The 16128-nt window shown below is 40.7% G+C and overlaps 1 protein-coding gene across 4 annotated transcripts in view; it reads left to right on the plus strand.

Annotated features, from left to right (window-relative positions):
* NIN (ninein) overlaps nt 1-16128 on the plus strand; it is a 96753-nt gene that overhangs the window by 6199 nt on the left and 74426 nt on the right. For all 4 annotated transcript variants that reach the window (XM_020285812.2, XM_020285819.2, XM_076004038.1 and 1 more), the window contains exons 2-3: nt 2076-2276; nt 12605-12686. In XM_020285812.2, coding sequence (XP_020141401.2) covers nt 2097-2276; nt 12605-12686 — 262 coding nt within the window. In that variant the 5' untranslated portion in view covers nt 2076-2096. The remainder of the gene's footprint in view (nt 1-2075; nt 2277-12604; nt 12687-16128) is intronic.

The raw sequence follows: 16128 nt of genomic DNA on the forward strand, positions 1-16128 counted from the left end.
AAGGGAAGTCTTAGAATGCTTTTGCATTTTTAAATATATATGCAAAACCGAGCAAAAGCAGAGTAGTCTGACGTTATAAAGTTGGTCAGAAGGGACCATAAAAGTCAGAGTGAGTCTGAGAGCTGTGGCAACACTGCAAATCCCAGAGCACCTTGGGGATTCTCAGCAGATCTTAGTTGACAATTAACTGGTCAACTCTAAGTGAATCTCATTAGCCAACCCTTAGCCTTGTCTTAATTCTTAGCTCTTGTGGCTTTTCATAACACCTTGGTGTTTCTTTATTGATGCTTTGATGTTTATATAGCACTCTCGACTTATTTTGAAAACATTTACATAGCAATTAGTTAACCCAACAGACCAACCCTGGGAAGACAGCCAGAGCCAGCAAGCAGTACCTTAGTAATAGAAAAACTGATAATTAGGAGACCTGTCCAAGACCAAGAGCCTGGACCAAAACTGTGCCATGTCACTTTAATGGGTGGCCCTGGTAAAAATTGAGCTGTGTGGCAGAGCTGTTCACATTCGTCTTCTGAGTCCACTTAGTTCTGCTGAAACCCTTGGGAAGATTGTGGCTCTGTTCTAGCTTGTCACATGTGGAACAGCTGTCCACGGAAAGGAGGCGATTACGCTCTAGAGCAGCACTGATTTGTTATAGAAAGCCTTTGATTTTCATTTCTGGCCATGTTCGACATCTTAGCTTACGTGCTTGCCATGTTGTAGCGATCTGCTTTGTGGAATATCGCCTCTAAATTAGAGAGTTTTCCCTAACTTGCCTTGTTAGTTAAAGGTGCTTGGTTAGTGCAAGGTGCTGCTTTTTTATAGCCAAGGGGCTGGTTCTGAGAGCTTTGTTGCAGACGGATGAGGTCATGGTCTCAAGGGTATATGTTGTGTTTGGCCTCCATTGCATCATGATGAAAGCACGTTCAGACGTCCAGGCTTCAGGCTTTCATTGGAAGATCCAGCACAATAAAGATGAATTATCATGCAAGTAAAAAAACCTAGATTTTGTTCTTAAAGTTCAAGGTATCTGGAATTTTATGATGTGTATTTTTAGAAAAAATAACTCTGAAAGTTACTGATGACTCCAAGTTTTGACTGATCCTAAGGAATGTGGCAAAATGGAAAGCCTGGGGTATGGGTAGGTCAGAGAGATGGAAGATGGATTAACCAGGCATAAAGAGGTAAGATGCTACAGACAGCGGAGGCGCCCTGAGTTGCTGTATGATTCGTATAAGCCAGTCGGTGTCTCTTTCAAACCTCACCGTCTGAAAGGTTGGAGTAGTGTTTTCCCCTTTCTCTAGGCAACTAAGCATTATCTAAAACTCCCTGGGACTAACGTGAGCTTCAGGGAATACTCTTCCTGTCACACTTCATCTAATTGCACCAACCAAGTTAATTGAGTTGCTTTTTGAGGAACTGGAGTAAAAGGCATTTGGTCTCTTGTAAACAGGGAGGTGGTTTTGTAGCGGATGAGTTCATCCACTGCTTCTTGCTGTAGTTTCTGGTCTAACTACTGTGGGAGGCATCTAAGCTGAACAAAGTAGAACTAATCAGCTTGGCCACACCGGCAGATTGCAACATCTGGACAGGAGGTCTGGAGCTCGCTGACTCGCCCGAGTTTTTGGCACTAACAATTAGTTCATTTGAATGATCTGGCTGTCAAAAGTGGCTTTTCACCTTCTTTACGTCCTGGGCCAGAAGAGCCAATAGAGAACTGCTGTCAGCTTTGAGTGTGGCAATCTGGCCATCCGCCCCGGGACCAGGCAGAAGACAAAGGTATCTTCCTGCCTTCGCAACCCCCTCATTCTGGTCACGTCACCCCCAGTGTAAGCGACCTTGTGGATGCGTCTCTGGCGTGGGTGTGTCTCTGGCGTGGGTGCGTGTGGGAGCTCCGCTGGCCCGGGCTGGCTCTGGGAGAGACCCGCGGTCTTGCCCTGGGTGTACCAGAAACAGAGTGTGACATAGAGACCATTCCCAAGGGGCTGATGGGGTGCGAGGGAGCTGAGGGTGCCTGGGGTGACCACGGTAGGCTTTAAGGGGCTGCCACAACCTGTCCTTGTCTCTGTCCTGCACAGGTGAGCGCTGTGGGCTATGGGATGGATGAGGCGGAGCAGGACCAGCATGAGGCCCGACTCAAGGAGCTGTTTGACAGTTTTGACACGACGGGCACCGGGTCTCTGGGGCAGGAGGAGCTCACCGAGCTTTGCCACGTGTTGAGCTTGGAGGAGGTGGCCCCAGTGCTGCAACAGACGCTGCTTCAGGACCACCTGGGCAGGGTAAGGTCTGGGGAGAGCACGGTCTGTGGGAAGTGGGGTGTGGGTTCTGTCGGGGTGCTGGAGGTGGGGCAGACCATGCACGTTGCAACTTCTGTCTAGCATCCTGGCTGTTAACCTGATGAAAAGAAGGATGCAGCAGGTGTGACATAACTGTACGGTTTGCTCAGGGGACGAGGGCCTGCTTTCACTTGTACTCTGGAATTCAGGTGTCCACTGAGCATCTTAGATAAAGAGAGAAGAAGAGGTAATGAGAGGATGTTTTCCAACTTTTGTTCCTTGTGGATTATTTTATTCACTCCACATTCATCATTTGGACAGAAAGGAGGAGGGCGAGGTTTTCATTGAAGAGAAAGAAACTACAGTAAGAAAACTGCCATTCACAGGAAGAGCAGATTTCTGTTTTGACTTTTACTCCCAATAAAGCTATTTCTTATGTGAATTGTTTCTGGGTAAAGTATTAATTAAACCTTCCACCCAGGAAGTAAGACAGGGGGATAAGTAAATACAGTGCAGGTTCATATAAAACCCAGCACGACTTGCTTCTAGCAGGGGTGCGTGTACGTGTGTGCCAGTGTTAGCTTCTGTGTGTTATCACAAATAGTCGTGTTGTCCCATAGATCAAGTCACAGACATGAGCAAGAGGAGAGAAGGGGTCTTTTTCTTGCTGATAGTAGGAAGGACATTAGATGTGTCATGACCTGAGATTGCCTTCAATTTTCATAATTAATAGCATCATTTATATGGCTTTGAGTTGAGTCTCTTGCTGTTGGCTGTTGGAATGGTCGAGAGAAAAAAAATGGACAATACTTTTTGAGTTCTGTTGCTATCATTGCTGACACTGTAGACAGTGGTTTTTATCATGTGGTGTAAATTGAGGAAGCAGTCATGAGCTTAGCTTTATGCTAGCATTGGAAACTTCCTTTTATTCATTTCATTTTCACTGTCTTTTAGCTGACAAGATGGGTAAGTGTCCTCAGATACAGTACCATGTATTGGCTTTCTGTAACCTGAGACAGACAGGAGTAGCGATCATCCTGAAATTAATGTACAAAAGATGATATTCTCAGGGGCTTGGCAACATGAATGTGGATTTAAACAGGGCTCACACTTAAACATGAGTTCTTTGCAAAAGTGGGGCCATTCTTGGCCATTCTGGCCCTGGATTAGCTGCTTCTGAATACACGTGGTCCCTATAAACATGCTAAAAATCTTGCTTAAAATATCTTAAAATGGGAGTTTTGAAGATTGAACCATTTTCTCCTCATCATGTAATGCACTCAAATGTTTTTGAGTTCTGCCTCAGTCTTAGACATTGGAACAAAAGAATGGCGGCTCCCAGTGCGATCCTTGGGGATTTCAGGCCTTTTGGTGTCTAAGGAATAATGTCAATGGATGAATCTGTTTTAATGCTTATTGAAGCCTGAGAAGACATAATACAACTTAAGGTTTCTTTGAGATGTTTTCTCAGAGTTAGCGTAAATATGGAATCCTCTGCCGTCAACAGATTGCACCTCGGTGGCAGATTAACAGTTTGCTTTCCAGATGTTGCACATTTTTGCCCTCATTTGGTAGACTAAAACAGGGAACCGTTATCGATTGATTTGTTAATGACTTGACACTACCAGCCTGAGTTTTACGTTTGCTATTTGCCTGAATAATGAATACCTAAGTGGTCTATAGTGTGATATTTACTTAGTGAGCCAGTGATAAAAGTTAAATAGATGTATGCATATTGATTTTGTGTGGGAGGTCCCTGGTGATTGTCCTGAGAACAGGGTTGGCATGAATTAATGTGCAACTGTGAAATTTGCATTTTTTATGAAACTGAATTATTCTCAGATGATCACACAAACTTGGCCATATGCTGTTAAGATACTCTATACAGTCTATGCTTTTAAATTGTAAGGGAAAAAATTCCTTAGGATTCACTGAAGCAATCCAAGTGCTATCACTTTCGTGATATATTGAGGAGGGATCATAAGTTATAAAATTATAAGTTTTTAATGCCATTTTTTCTCTTTATAAGGTATTTATAGAAAAACAAAGGTTAAAAGCTGGTGCAACATTTAGGGGATGAACACACTTGAAGCTCTTACTCAAGGGGGGAGGGGGACATGGGCAATATGTGTAACCTTAACACTTGTACCCCCATAATACGCTAAAAAAATAAAAATAATAATAATAAAAGAAAAGGGTAGCATGACACATCTGAATATATTGATCTATTCATTAATTCAGCAGATATGTATTACATATGTTCTGCATGTCAGGCATTCCCTTAGTCTTATGGAGTGGGTACAATTTATTTATAGTTAGGTTTATCATAAACTACAGTTTTCCATTAAATTGGTTTTTAGATGCATTAGTATCTGTCAGCTTTCTGGGTGCTTGTGGCTTTTATCTTAATGAGTATAATTTTTAAATAAAACTTCCAAGTTACCTGTATTGGAATTGGACTGCATTAATCATTTTTTCTTGAAAAATGAATAAAATGAAAAGCATTGTCCCTCTCAACCAAGAATATTAATATTATCTGTAGATTTTTTAATTTTATAATCCATCTTCAATGGCTTGTGTTGTTTTTTTTTTTTTTTAATGCCTAATGGTTCCTTTAACAGTTGTTAAGTAACTTAAATCAACTTGCCATTTTCATGCATTTTACTATAAGGCCATTTCCCCAAAAATTATATTTTAATTCATCTGTCTTGCTTTATAAGTTGAAGCCCTATTCCCTTGAGTGCAGTGGTTACTTATACAAATGTTTGAAATGTCTAAAGCTTGTAGATCTCTGATTTGAAGGAAAAGGGGACATTTCTGGTGTTTCCTACCAGGTTATCAAAAGTGCACCATCCATCTTTGTCATCAGTTAAGCACTTGTCAGCTGGGTGAGGTCTCAACACAAGGGGCTCCTTAAGACACCGAAGACCCAGGAACTTATAGGCTAGTCAGGTAATATACCTAGAGAGCAGATACTATAAAAATGTAAGAAAGGGAACCGAGAACCAAGTTTTATCCCAGCCATTGATACCAATTGTAGGTACTTCTGTTTCTTCTGTCTTTTAAATGAAATGTTTCCACATGCCTCTGTATCTCTTTTATTAGAAATCTGAACATAAAAGAGACAATTTGCCTTGGTTTTGGTGAAACCTTTAGTTATATTCAGTTTTCAAAATGTATTTTCCTTTCTTTGTCCAGTATAGCAACTTTGAGACAAAACAACCTCCTAAAGTTCCGAAGAGTTTTATTGCCATAGTCTTTAATATGAATTTGGATGCAGAAATACTCCAGGTCCCTGGCACTCTTTAGAATGAGAGTGAGCCACCTGGCAGTAGAATTCCCCATTGGCTTCCAAAGCGTCCCATAGATATGTGGACTTTGGTTGTCAAAGGCATTTTTTAGAATTAATTTTTATTTCTTTATTTTTTGGAGATGAAGTCTCACTGTGTTGCCCGGGCTGGACCCAAACTCCTGGGCTCAAGTGATCTAAGCCTGTCTCAGCCTCCCAAGTAGCTGGGAATACAAGCACATGCCTTAGCACCCAGCTAATTAGTATTAAAATTTTATAGCCATACAAATAGATACTTTGGTTCAGGCTTCCCATCTGTCATTTTAAAGTGCTTGAGTTTGTTTTTTGTTTTTTTTTAATATATGATGATTAATTTCATGTGGTAGATGTGCTTATTTGTTTTTAACTCATTAAAAACTTTTAAAGGTTTCTTTCTCTTATACACATTTTAATCATTTGAAGAGTAAACTGTAAATAAAGAAGTTCTTTCTGTTGTTGATTATTTGGATTTGTTGTTTCTGTGCAAAATTGTGCTCAATCATCAAATAGTGCCTACCCCATGATATGCTTCTGTTTCATATTGTTGATCTGAGGCCTTTTGTGCCTATTGGAAGGGATGGTGGAATCATTCCTCATTGCATCTCTCAGATGTCTGAACATTTGCTTTATCTTAGTGTTTAACCATCATAGTTTAACCTGAAATGGTGAGGGTTATTTTTTTTTATTCCCATGTTGATCTTGTGGTAAACTACCATTCCTTCCTTTACAGGAATCTCATTTGGGGTTGATTTGAACCCCTAAGAGTCTGTGGTTCCCCATTTATAGATAAAAAGATCTTCTTATTAGAAGGCAGTTAGACTTCTATTCTGTATTAATACTTTCTCATCAAATGCGTTGCAAAATTAGGTTTGGTTTTGTATGACATAAACCCTTGAGTCTCTTAACAAGGTATTTAGTGTGCCCCTTGGGCAGAGGGAAGAGCTATTGGCCTTGAACTCTGAACAGCAAGTAGGAACAAGTGCTAAACGGCTATTGTCTTCTACCTACTTTGTTTCATAATACCCATCTCCTTTGCCAGAGAAGATACAGTCAGGAATACTCATTAGATTTCACCAATAATCCATTGATACTTTTATGAGTGGCTTCCTGTCTGGATGCAGAGACTTAAAGTTCTGCAGGGTCCATCACAGATTTTAGACTTCAGAGTTTGTCTGAACGTCAGAGAAACATAGAACCTGGAAAAGCATGTCCAAGATCAGACAACTCTTTTGAGACAGTGCAGGGATGGGCTCCTGTACTTCCCATGCCCTGTATTTAAATGCATATCTTCACAGTTTCCTCAAATTCCAAATATGCAAAACTGAATCTTATTCTCCATTCCCCTCCTAACACCACCACTACCATTACCATGTCCAGATAGTATGCTATTACAACAGTCTTTGAAGTCAGACCTGGATTCAAGTACTGCCTCTTGCCACTTTTTAGCCATATGGCTCAGAAACTCTGAGCCTTAGTTTCTTCATCTGTTTAATGGGAAAAATAATACCCTCCTTATAAGATAGTGATGAGTGTTGACTGACTTTGTGTATGTCAAAGACTTATCATAGAGCCAGGGACACAGTTAACCCATTTTAACTGGCTGTATGCTTTCCTCTACCCCCTACATACCCAGAAAAGGTTTTGATAAATAATGACTTCCTTGTAATGATTGTCTAAGGAATTTTGTTAGAGTGGAGAATGGATTTACTAGAAGCCCTCTTGTGTGGTGGTGGTTTGAATCCATTTTTGTCTGTAGAGAGGGCATCTTGAATCAGTCTTGGAGTGTACCTTCGTATGGTTGTTTTAGGTTTTAAAAACCTGCCTTTTAAAATGGCCTTTTCCTCTCCCCACCACATTGTCTACAGTGAATGACTACTAAGCTACAATAAGCCGAATACTTTATAAGAAAACGTTTCATACATATGTCTTTCTTCATGAAAATATGTCTCTTCGTTAGTCTGTCATTTCTCTTTGCATAATGCTATAAACATTATTTTCCTGTACATTGACCTGATGAGTCCATGTTTCTATACCCATTTCAACTAACACAGAGTGTTTTGAATGTTCTTTCATCAATTTCCCTTTGTATTAATAGATACAAAGCTATTAAGTTTAATGACAGTTATGTAGCCATTCATCTTGTTTCCTAAGCTCATCTTGTTAAGTGCTGGGTTGAGTTCTCCCATCTTGGGTCTGTTTGGGGTACTGCCTGTGCCCATGTGGAAACTGTATACATTTGAACTCTACGGTTGCAAGAGATGATTTTATGCAATGTTAGGTTCCTTATTCTACTTCCTATTGCAGTTTTTTGTGGTTTGAAATCGATTTTTTTGTGTGTGTGGTGCTTAAATTCTTCAAAAAGTCAAATTGTATCTCTAAAAAAGGATTCATATGAAATGTGGAGAGGAAAAGTGATGAGATAAATTTCTAAGTGGTAGTGACACATGACAAAAAATATCAGACTTGACTAGTCTTCCTATTAATTTAGTCTAAATGTCATGTGTGTTTTTAGTCAGTCATGTAATTTTCCTATTGCTGCAAACTGCCCTTTGAGGCATATAAGATATAGGAATGCTTGTAAAATGAAAGACAGCAATTATTATTCAAATGAGATACCAACCAGGATATGCACAACTTGGAAGCTTGTTACTGTGTGAGATTTAATTATATTGTATATTTGTGAAGATTTATGAATTTTAACATAATGCAATAGTCAAGCTCCTTTGGAGGAGAAAAATCGCATTTAAAAATTCCAGTTACTGAACATAGTGGGCCCACTGACAATTCTTCACAATAGAGGATGTTTATCAACATTTTGGTTCTGGGTCATGCCCTAAGGGGCTTTTTCCCCACATCAATATTCATGAGCACTGATGGAAAATAGCAGTCACCTGCCTCCACTAGAGAACCATCTCTTTGAAAGATGTGGCATTTACTGCTGTTTAAACCCAGGGTCCAGTGTGCACATGCCATTGCATGAAGGAAAAATAAAGATCAAAGTAGGACTTAGAGCTGCTCCAATGGTTTTGATCAACCGCTGAGTGGAGTCTGGATTTTTGGATGTTTTTGTTAGGGAAGGAGGGGGCCAACTAGATAGACATTATTGGATTATGAAGAAACTTGGAGTGAATAATCATGTTTAGTTTTTTATAGAGCCCTTTTTAGTCTGAAATGAGGCTGATGTACTATGTCATAAGTTCATTTTGGAAACCTTTAGCCTATGCCTGTGAACATCTTAGAGAAGTGTCACAAAACTGTTCCTATTTCCCTCCCTACTGGCCAAGGATTTGCTAATTCGTCAGAAGCCCCTACCGGTTTGATTTTTGTCTCTGTCAAGGCACTTTCTACCAGGTTCTACCTTGTAGTCACCAATAAACTTTCCCGTCTTTCCCTTTTCCACCCTCCCACTTTCTAGAATCTAGACTGTAGCTGTAAAGTCTTTGAGGGCAGAGGTCATGGACCTTCTTGATTTTGCATCCCCTGATACTGCCTTGTGCCTGGTGTGTGCCTTATGCCTGGTGGCTTCCTGAGGATTTGACTCACAGCGGCAGGGGGCTTCCCTGGGAGGTCAGACCAAGAGTCAAGCGAGTCTGGGCCAGGCAGGGTTGCGGGCTCTGATGAGTCCAGTCAGAGGCCTGTTCTCTGAGTAATCCCACCACTTCCAAGACATGTGGCCTTGGGTGAGGCATAGGCCTTCTCCAGACTCTCTCCCCGAAGTTTTGAGGTGGGGCCTCTGATCATCTCACGTGCATGTTGTGAGATGTACATGACAAAATGCCTAGGAAAGAGTGAACCTGCAATAATGCCCCCATTCATCTAGCATTATCCAGGACCCACATTAATCAAGTTTTCTAATAACTGGATCTTTTAGCCCATTTAGTGGCAGACCCCAAAAAAGAAAAAAAAAGTTGACCACTGGGGATTAAAACATTTTTTTAAGTTTTATCCTGTGGAAGAATATATTAAACATAATTAGATTGTTCTTGATCATTTACAATCTTTTTGATCCATCAGTTCTTTGTAGTAATAGCAGCGTCCTCAGGATTTATTTAGCAGCGTTTGGATCCGCACCCCAACGCTATACAGCCCCAGCCTATTTGGTTTTTGAGTGCATGTGTCATCTTTTTTTTAATAGTATACATAGTTTTTTAAATGGGGTTATTAAAATAGCTTTTTAAAGTATAAAAAATATTCTACTTTAAGTTTATGTCCAACTTGTAACTGTAGGAAGGGGAGTCTTAGGTTTCATTCTTGTGCCTCCATTAATATCCTAAGAGAGAGGAGAAAGCCAGAGTTGTGGCCCCTAAACACAGCAGACTGGATGGGTTTGCAAGGCCACAGGTCCTGGAGGAGCAGGCAGGCCCGCGACTGCTCCTGCTGCCCACCAGCACGCCCACCGGGCTATCCCACTCACTCCATAGCAAGTTGCTTTGCTTGAAAATATGGCCTTGTTTCTCTGAAAAGGTGGTGGAAACAGTCACCCCTGCTAGTAGTATATCTGCTAATATTACTAACTACCACCTGCTGGATACCTGGTAAATTCCGGGACAGTCTGGACACTTTACATAATTCCCATTTTGTCTCCCTAACACAGGGAGGTGGTATCAGAAATAACCTAAGATGCACACAAGGCTCTTAGCACAGTACCTGACTTTCTGTGAGTCTGAGCTTTGTGGCGGCAGGGATCTTCACCACTGTCATTGACTGCTATATCACCAGGGCCTAGTACACTGCCTGGCACATATATTGAGGAGCTGCTCAATAAATATTTGTTGAGTGAATAATAAATATCAGTTGTTACAGATATCCCCCATTTTTCATATGTGAGCAAACTAAAACTTGGAGAAGTTTAGTAATTTAGCCAGTTCACAGCAGGAAGCGAGGGGCATAGCCCTCTCCTGCCTGTCTGGAGAAGGAGGACTGATTCTGGTAGGAATTAGTAGAGGCCTGTCGAGGGGCCCTGAGTGGCAGAGCTCTTGGGTCTGTGACGTTGTGAACTGGCTGGTTGGGAACTTAGTCTGGCCCTGGGAAACCATCTCTGACTTGGGAACAACAGCAGGACCTGCCGGGCTCCTCCCTCCCCTAGGCTTTGCTGTGATTTGTCAGCTGTGAAAGCTAATTAGCACAGCTTACATTGCTACAATCTTTTAACCCCTTCATTGATTGTATAGCCTGGCTCTTCAGCAGATGCCCGGCCTGCCTCCTCCCTACAGAATTTCACTCAGGCCCCTTAGATTATGTTGATTTTTTTTTTTTTTTTTGAGACAGTCTCGCTTTGTTTCCCAGGCTAGAGTGAGTGCCCTGGCGTCAGCCTAGCTCACAGCAACCTCAAACTCCTGGGCTCGAGTGATCCTGCTGCCTCAGCCTCCCGAGTAGCTGGGACTACAGGCACGTGCCACCATGCCCGGCTAATTTTGTCTATATATATTAGTTGGCCAATTAATTTCTTTCTATTTATAGTAGAGATGGGGTCTCACTCTTGCTCAGGCTGATTTCGAACTCCTGACCTCAAGCAATCCGCCTAGCTCAGCCTCCCAGAGTGCTAGGATTACAGGCATGAGCCACTGCGCACGGCCGATTATGTTGATTTTTAAAGTCTGTATGATCTAATTGAAATTTGCTAGGAGGGAAAATCCTAAGTGTTCTTTCCAGCAAATTAAAAAAAAAAAAAAGTAACTATGTGAGGTAATGGATTTGTTAATTAGATTGATTGTGATTATTTCACGTTGTAAATGTGTATCAAATCATCAAGTTGTATGCCTTAAATATGTACAACTAAACATTTTAAGAAATAAAGTCCATACAATTTAAAAGAAATATGATTGAAAGTAATTTCAGTTACTCAAAACTAATGTGGGAGTGAAATCACACATACTTTGGGAAAGAGAAGTCAATTGCAAGCAAATACAATTTTACGACATGCGAATCTCAGTGGATTCCTCTACTTTGATTTGCACAGAGAAGAAGACATTATGAAATTTTTTTCTCCATTGTGTCAATAACTAATGAAGTTTGCTGCTTTTCCAAATTTAAGTTGGAAGTGATTTTTATCTGTCATCTACATTTAAACCTCTAGGCAATATTTTGTAATGACATCAAAAGAAACCCATGGAAGCACAAATTACAAATTTACCAAAATTATATTTATATTTACCTATGGGGTTCTGTGTAAATTGGTGCCACATTTGCAAACTAGAATTATGGTGAGAAGAAATATCATCTCTTCCTCCATCTCCATGGTGAGATCACATAAATTTAAGTTATAGAAGAATATACTTGGCCATAAGGAAAACTGTTCTACTCTTTTAACGAAAGTATAATAATAACCCAGTTCTATTCACTTAAATAAAACTCAGGTTCTTTCCCACTTCAGTCAAGATAATTGTATTTGTAAGAATTCAGGAAAATGCTTCTCAAGGTTCTTTTCATCCTTTGTGTTTGCTATTGATTTTTGCTTGTTTATAGAATCCTAGGGGCCTTGGGAGATAAATATTATATATCTGCCCTAGGCAAGACTGTATTCAAGTCATCTTCAAAAGATAGCTTACTCCCTTCTAGAATATCTTAAGAGATGAAAGCATCTGTGGGTCACTGGTACAATGGATCATTTACCGGGGAAGTTTCTCCTTATAGCTTGCCTAATGTCTTTTTCTTCTGGTCTTGCTCAGAAAAATAAAAGGAGCTAACTATGTGTTAAATAAAACATAACTATGTGTTAAAACATAACTTTCAGAGTTTATAAAGAGAGTTTTGCTAGATAGCTTTTCCCCTTGTAGGTCGAATAAATGTCGATGCTGATATCAGTGTTTGTGGCACTGGATGTCAAAAATGATCAGCCATTTTCCCTTCTGTGCTTAGAAATGAAAAAAGGGAACAAAGTGGGTTATGACTCACACTGCAAGGCTGTCAAGGTGGGAACAAACAGTTCTGATACCTTGTAGATAGATTTGCATTCTTAGGGCTGTGGAAATGATTTTAAATTTATGTCTAATTGCTTTTTTAGGTGCACTTTGATCAATTTAAAGAAGCATTAATACTTATCTTGTCTAGAACTCTATCAAATGAGGAACACTTTCAAGAACCAGGTAAGGGCACTAACTTTTCTTCTCTACATTGCCCATTGAAAGTTGTCCAGGGAAGAATTTGGGGACCTTGAAACATGTCTGTGAAGGATTTGGGACATCTGCCTTTCACAGACTGAGCAGTTATTTTCAGTGACTTCTGTTCGATATTATCCTAAAAGCCTTGCAGCTGTTGAACACTAAAATGAGACTTCTCTACTACAGCAGCTTAGTGTGGAAAAAAATAATTGGATTATTCCTGGGCAATATGTCAGATGGTACGGCAATAACTCATTCTTGGAATGAGCAGAGTGAAGCTAATGGTAACCACGTTTGGCCTTATTTCCTGTGTACATGGAAGGTCATGATTTGGGGGAAATTTCTCCTAAAAGTAGGATGGAGGCCAATCTAGAGATAATTTTGCTGAGTCCTAATGAATGGATTACCTCTACTATAGACATTGTCACATTATATTATACTTGTTTATCTGTCTCCTCCCTTCAAGTTCCTTGAGGACATGTTTTTTTTTTCTTTTTTGTATTTCCAATGCCTAGAAGAGTCCTTAGCATATATAAGTATTCAATGAATGTTATGAAAAAAAAGAATTAATATTGAATTAATACTTTATTGGCTTTTTAAAAAGTACCATAGATTAAAAAATACATTGTTATTTTATGTATCTCTAAAAGCAAAAATTGTTGCCAATTATAATGTAAAATGCTATTGATTATAAAATACATTCTAATTTCAGAGTGTTCAAATCTGATATGGGGGTATATGGGTCTTAAAATCAATGAAATATGGTAAATGTTTAAGGGGAAGTCTAAATAGTGTGGGAATTTGTGTTACAGTACAGTCCGGCTTTATTAAATCAAGGGTTTTCAGGGTCTGGGGTAGGGGTTGACTATAAAGGGACATGATGGAATTTTGGGGATGATGAAACTTATATCTTGATTGTGCTGGCAGTTACCTGATTGTATGAGTTTTTCCAACCCATAGAATTGGGCACTAATGGGGTGAAATGTATTCTATATAAATTATACCTCAATAAACCTGACTTTAAAAAAGAACATCAAAAACATAGTCCAGTTTTGAGACTGAGATGGAATCGTTAACTTTTTGTGGCTGTGCGGAGTCATTCAATGTGACCTATTTAGATGAGGCACAGATGGGACCTCGTTTCTTACCTTTGCTGGTGATCCAGTTCTTCATCCTACCTCCTGAGATGCTCCAGATTTGTGTTGTGTGTGTGAGTACTGCCTACAGCAGTGTTTTGGATTCTGGATTGTGTCTCCCCCTTTCTGCCAATGGTGACACCCGTAGGCAGGTTATTCTCAATTCTGAGGCTTGCCAGAGCTCTCTAGAAGCCTCCAGTGAGCCTGGGAGGGAGGTTATTCATTCTTGAGATTTTCCAGACAAACAATAAAATTCTGTAGGTTATTACTGCTGGAATATGGACTTTAGTTACTTACGAGGTCTCACAGTTAATTGGTATTTTTACTTTTTTTTTTTTTTTTTAGACAGAGTCTCCCTTTGTTGCCTAGGCTAGAGTGCCATGGCATCAGCCTAGCTCACAGCAACCCCAAAGTCCTGGGCTCAAGCAATCCTTCTATCTCAGCTTCCCGAGTAGCTGGTCCTACAGGCATGCGCCACCATGCCTAGCTAATTTTTTCTGTATATTTTTAGTTGGCCAATTAATCCCTTACTATTTTTAGTAGAGACAGGGGTCTCCCTCTTGCTCAGGCTGGTTTCGAACTCCTGACCTTGAGCGATCCACCTGGCTTAGCCTCCCAGAGTGCTAGGATTGCAGGCATGAGCCACTGCGCCCAGCTGGTATTTTTACTTTTTTAAGGCTGTCATCTTGATAATAGTGGTGGGAGATCTAGGGACCCTGAATAGAGCTATGGTGTTATCACTGCTGGGGTGGATTTTAATTAATATGAGCATAGGTAATATAAGCATAAATTCAGTGCTCTTCTGTGTACTGATACCAGTAGTGTGCTTTTATGTGGATTTGGAATGGGCAGTCCTACCACTAGTCCATGTCATCCTTTTGCTGCCCTTTCTTCAAAACCTGGACTGTCATCTACCAGGAAATTGTCGCAATAAATGTATAGATTTATGGTGACTGCAAATGTGATGGGTGCACCCTGGAGTAGTGTGGTGTTGTGATCTAAGCAATAGGATGAGCTAGACAATAGCTGGTTGAGCTTGGCACAGCCAGGAAGTGAAGTTTATAAGTGTAGCTCCAGATGGTGATTTCATAGTTATGCGTGTGCCTCACTGCTGTGCAAGCAGAGACCATAATTTGTACAAGTCTTCCAGGACAACACACAGAAGGGATTTTTATAGTTTTGCTTTGTGTTCCATCCGTTGGGTAGGCTGCAGCAAATCTTTTTAACGGAACTGCCCCAAATCACTACAATGCAGCAGCAAAGTATTTATTGATAGCATTTTATCAAGCGTTTATATGACTTCCCTAACATTTGTCCTGGCAGGGTTGAGCCTGTGCCTTAAGAACGTTTTATCTAATGTGAGGCATGAGTCAGCCCTTCCACCCACATGCCCTGCTTTGTTCCTGGGCATCTCTGCTTTTTCTGTCTTTTGCCCCTCTCTCCCTGGCCCCTCCAGTTGTTGGTGGGGATCATGCAATTCTTTCCACTCAAACATTCTTCCACCCACTCTAAAATGTGACTCTGCCCCCACAGGCTGGCTGGGTTTGGGTAGAGAAAAAGAGAGCAGGGGCAGGATTCAAATGCAGTATGTCAGGAGGCAACCCGAGTTCATCTCTCCCTCTGCCTCTATGGCAGTAGCTATCCCTTAAGTCCTAGACCACAGCATTTTAGGGCTGGAGAGAACACTGCCATTTTACTGATGGGCAAACTGAGGCCCGAAGAGGGCTGTAGCTTAATTGAAGTCTTACAGACAATGGCGGAGGAGGGTGCTAAGACTGTAGCACTAAGGGTGTGATTCCAGGAGGCTTCAGTTTAAGGGTTTTGCCTTCACAGGGATCAGCCAGTCCAAAGGGTCTGACAAGTGGCCGGAGGCAGCAAAGAGGCATGCATAAAAGCAAGTCACCTGGTCAATTGTGACAGGGCTGCCTATGTCCTCAGCATCATTTTGCTGCTCAGTACTTAGTTCGTCTTTTATCATAAGGGGCCAGGTTTGTGGTATTTTTGTCTTGCCTTTTCAAATCAATAGGCCTGGTAGGCTTTGAGAAAAAAGGTTACTTTTAACTATGGCCGGAGACTGAAAAAAATAGGTGTACCATGGTGCACAGCCTTAGAAACTGCGAGGGTCATGAATCGATATTTTATAGCACTGCAGATTGTTGTAAGTTAAAATAGCAGATACTGTACCCCAGACTATAATCTAGAAAAGTCAGCTTGATATAATGGAAAGACCCTTGAGTGAGAGGCTGGGAAATACTGGCTCTGCCCCTCTAATCGGGTGACCTTATGCATTA

This window comes from Microcebus murinus, chromosome 6, assembly GCF_040939455.1.
Source record: "Microcebus murinus isolate Inina chromosome 6, M.murinus_Inina_mat1.0, whole genome shotgun sequence".
Lineage (NCBI taxonomy): Eukaryota > Metazoa > Chordata > Mammalia > Primates > Cheirogaleidae > Microcebus > Microcebus murinus.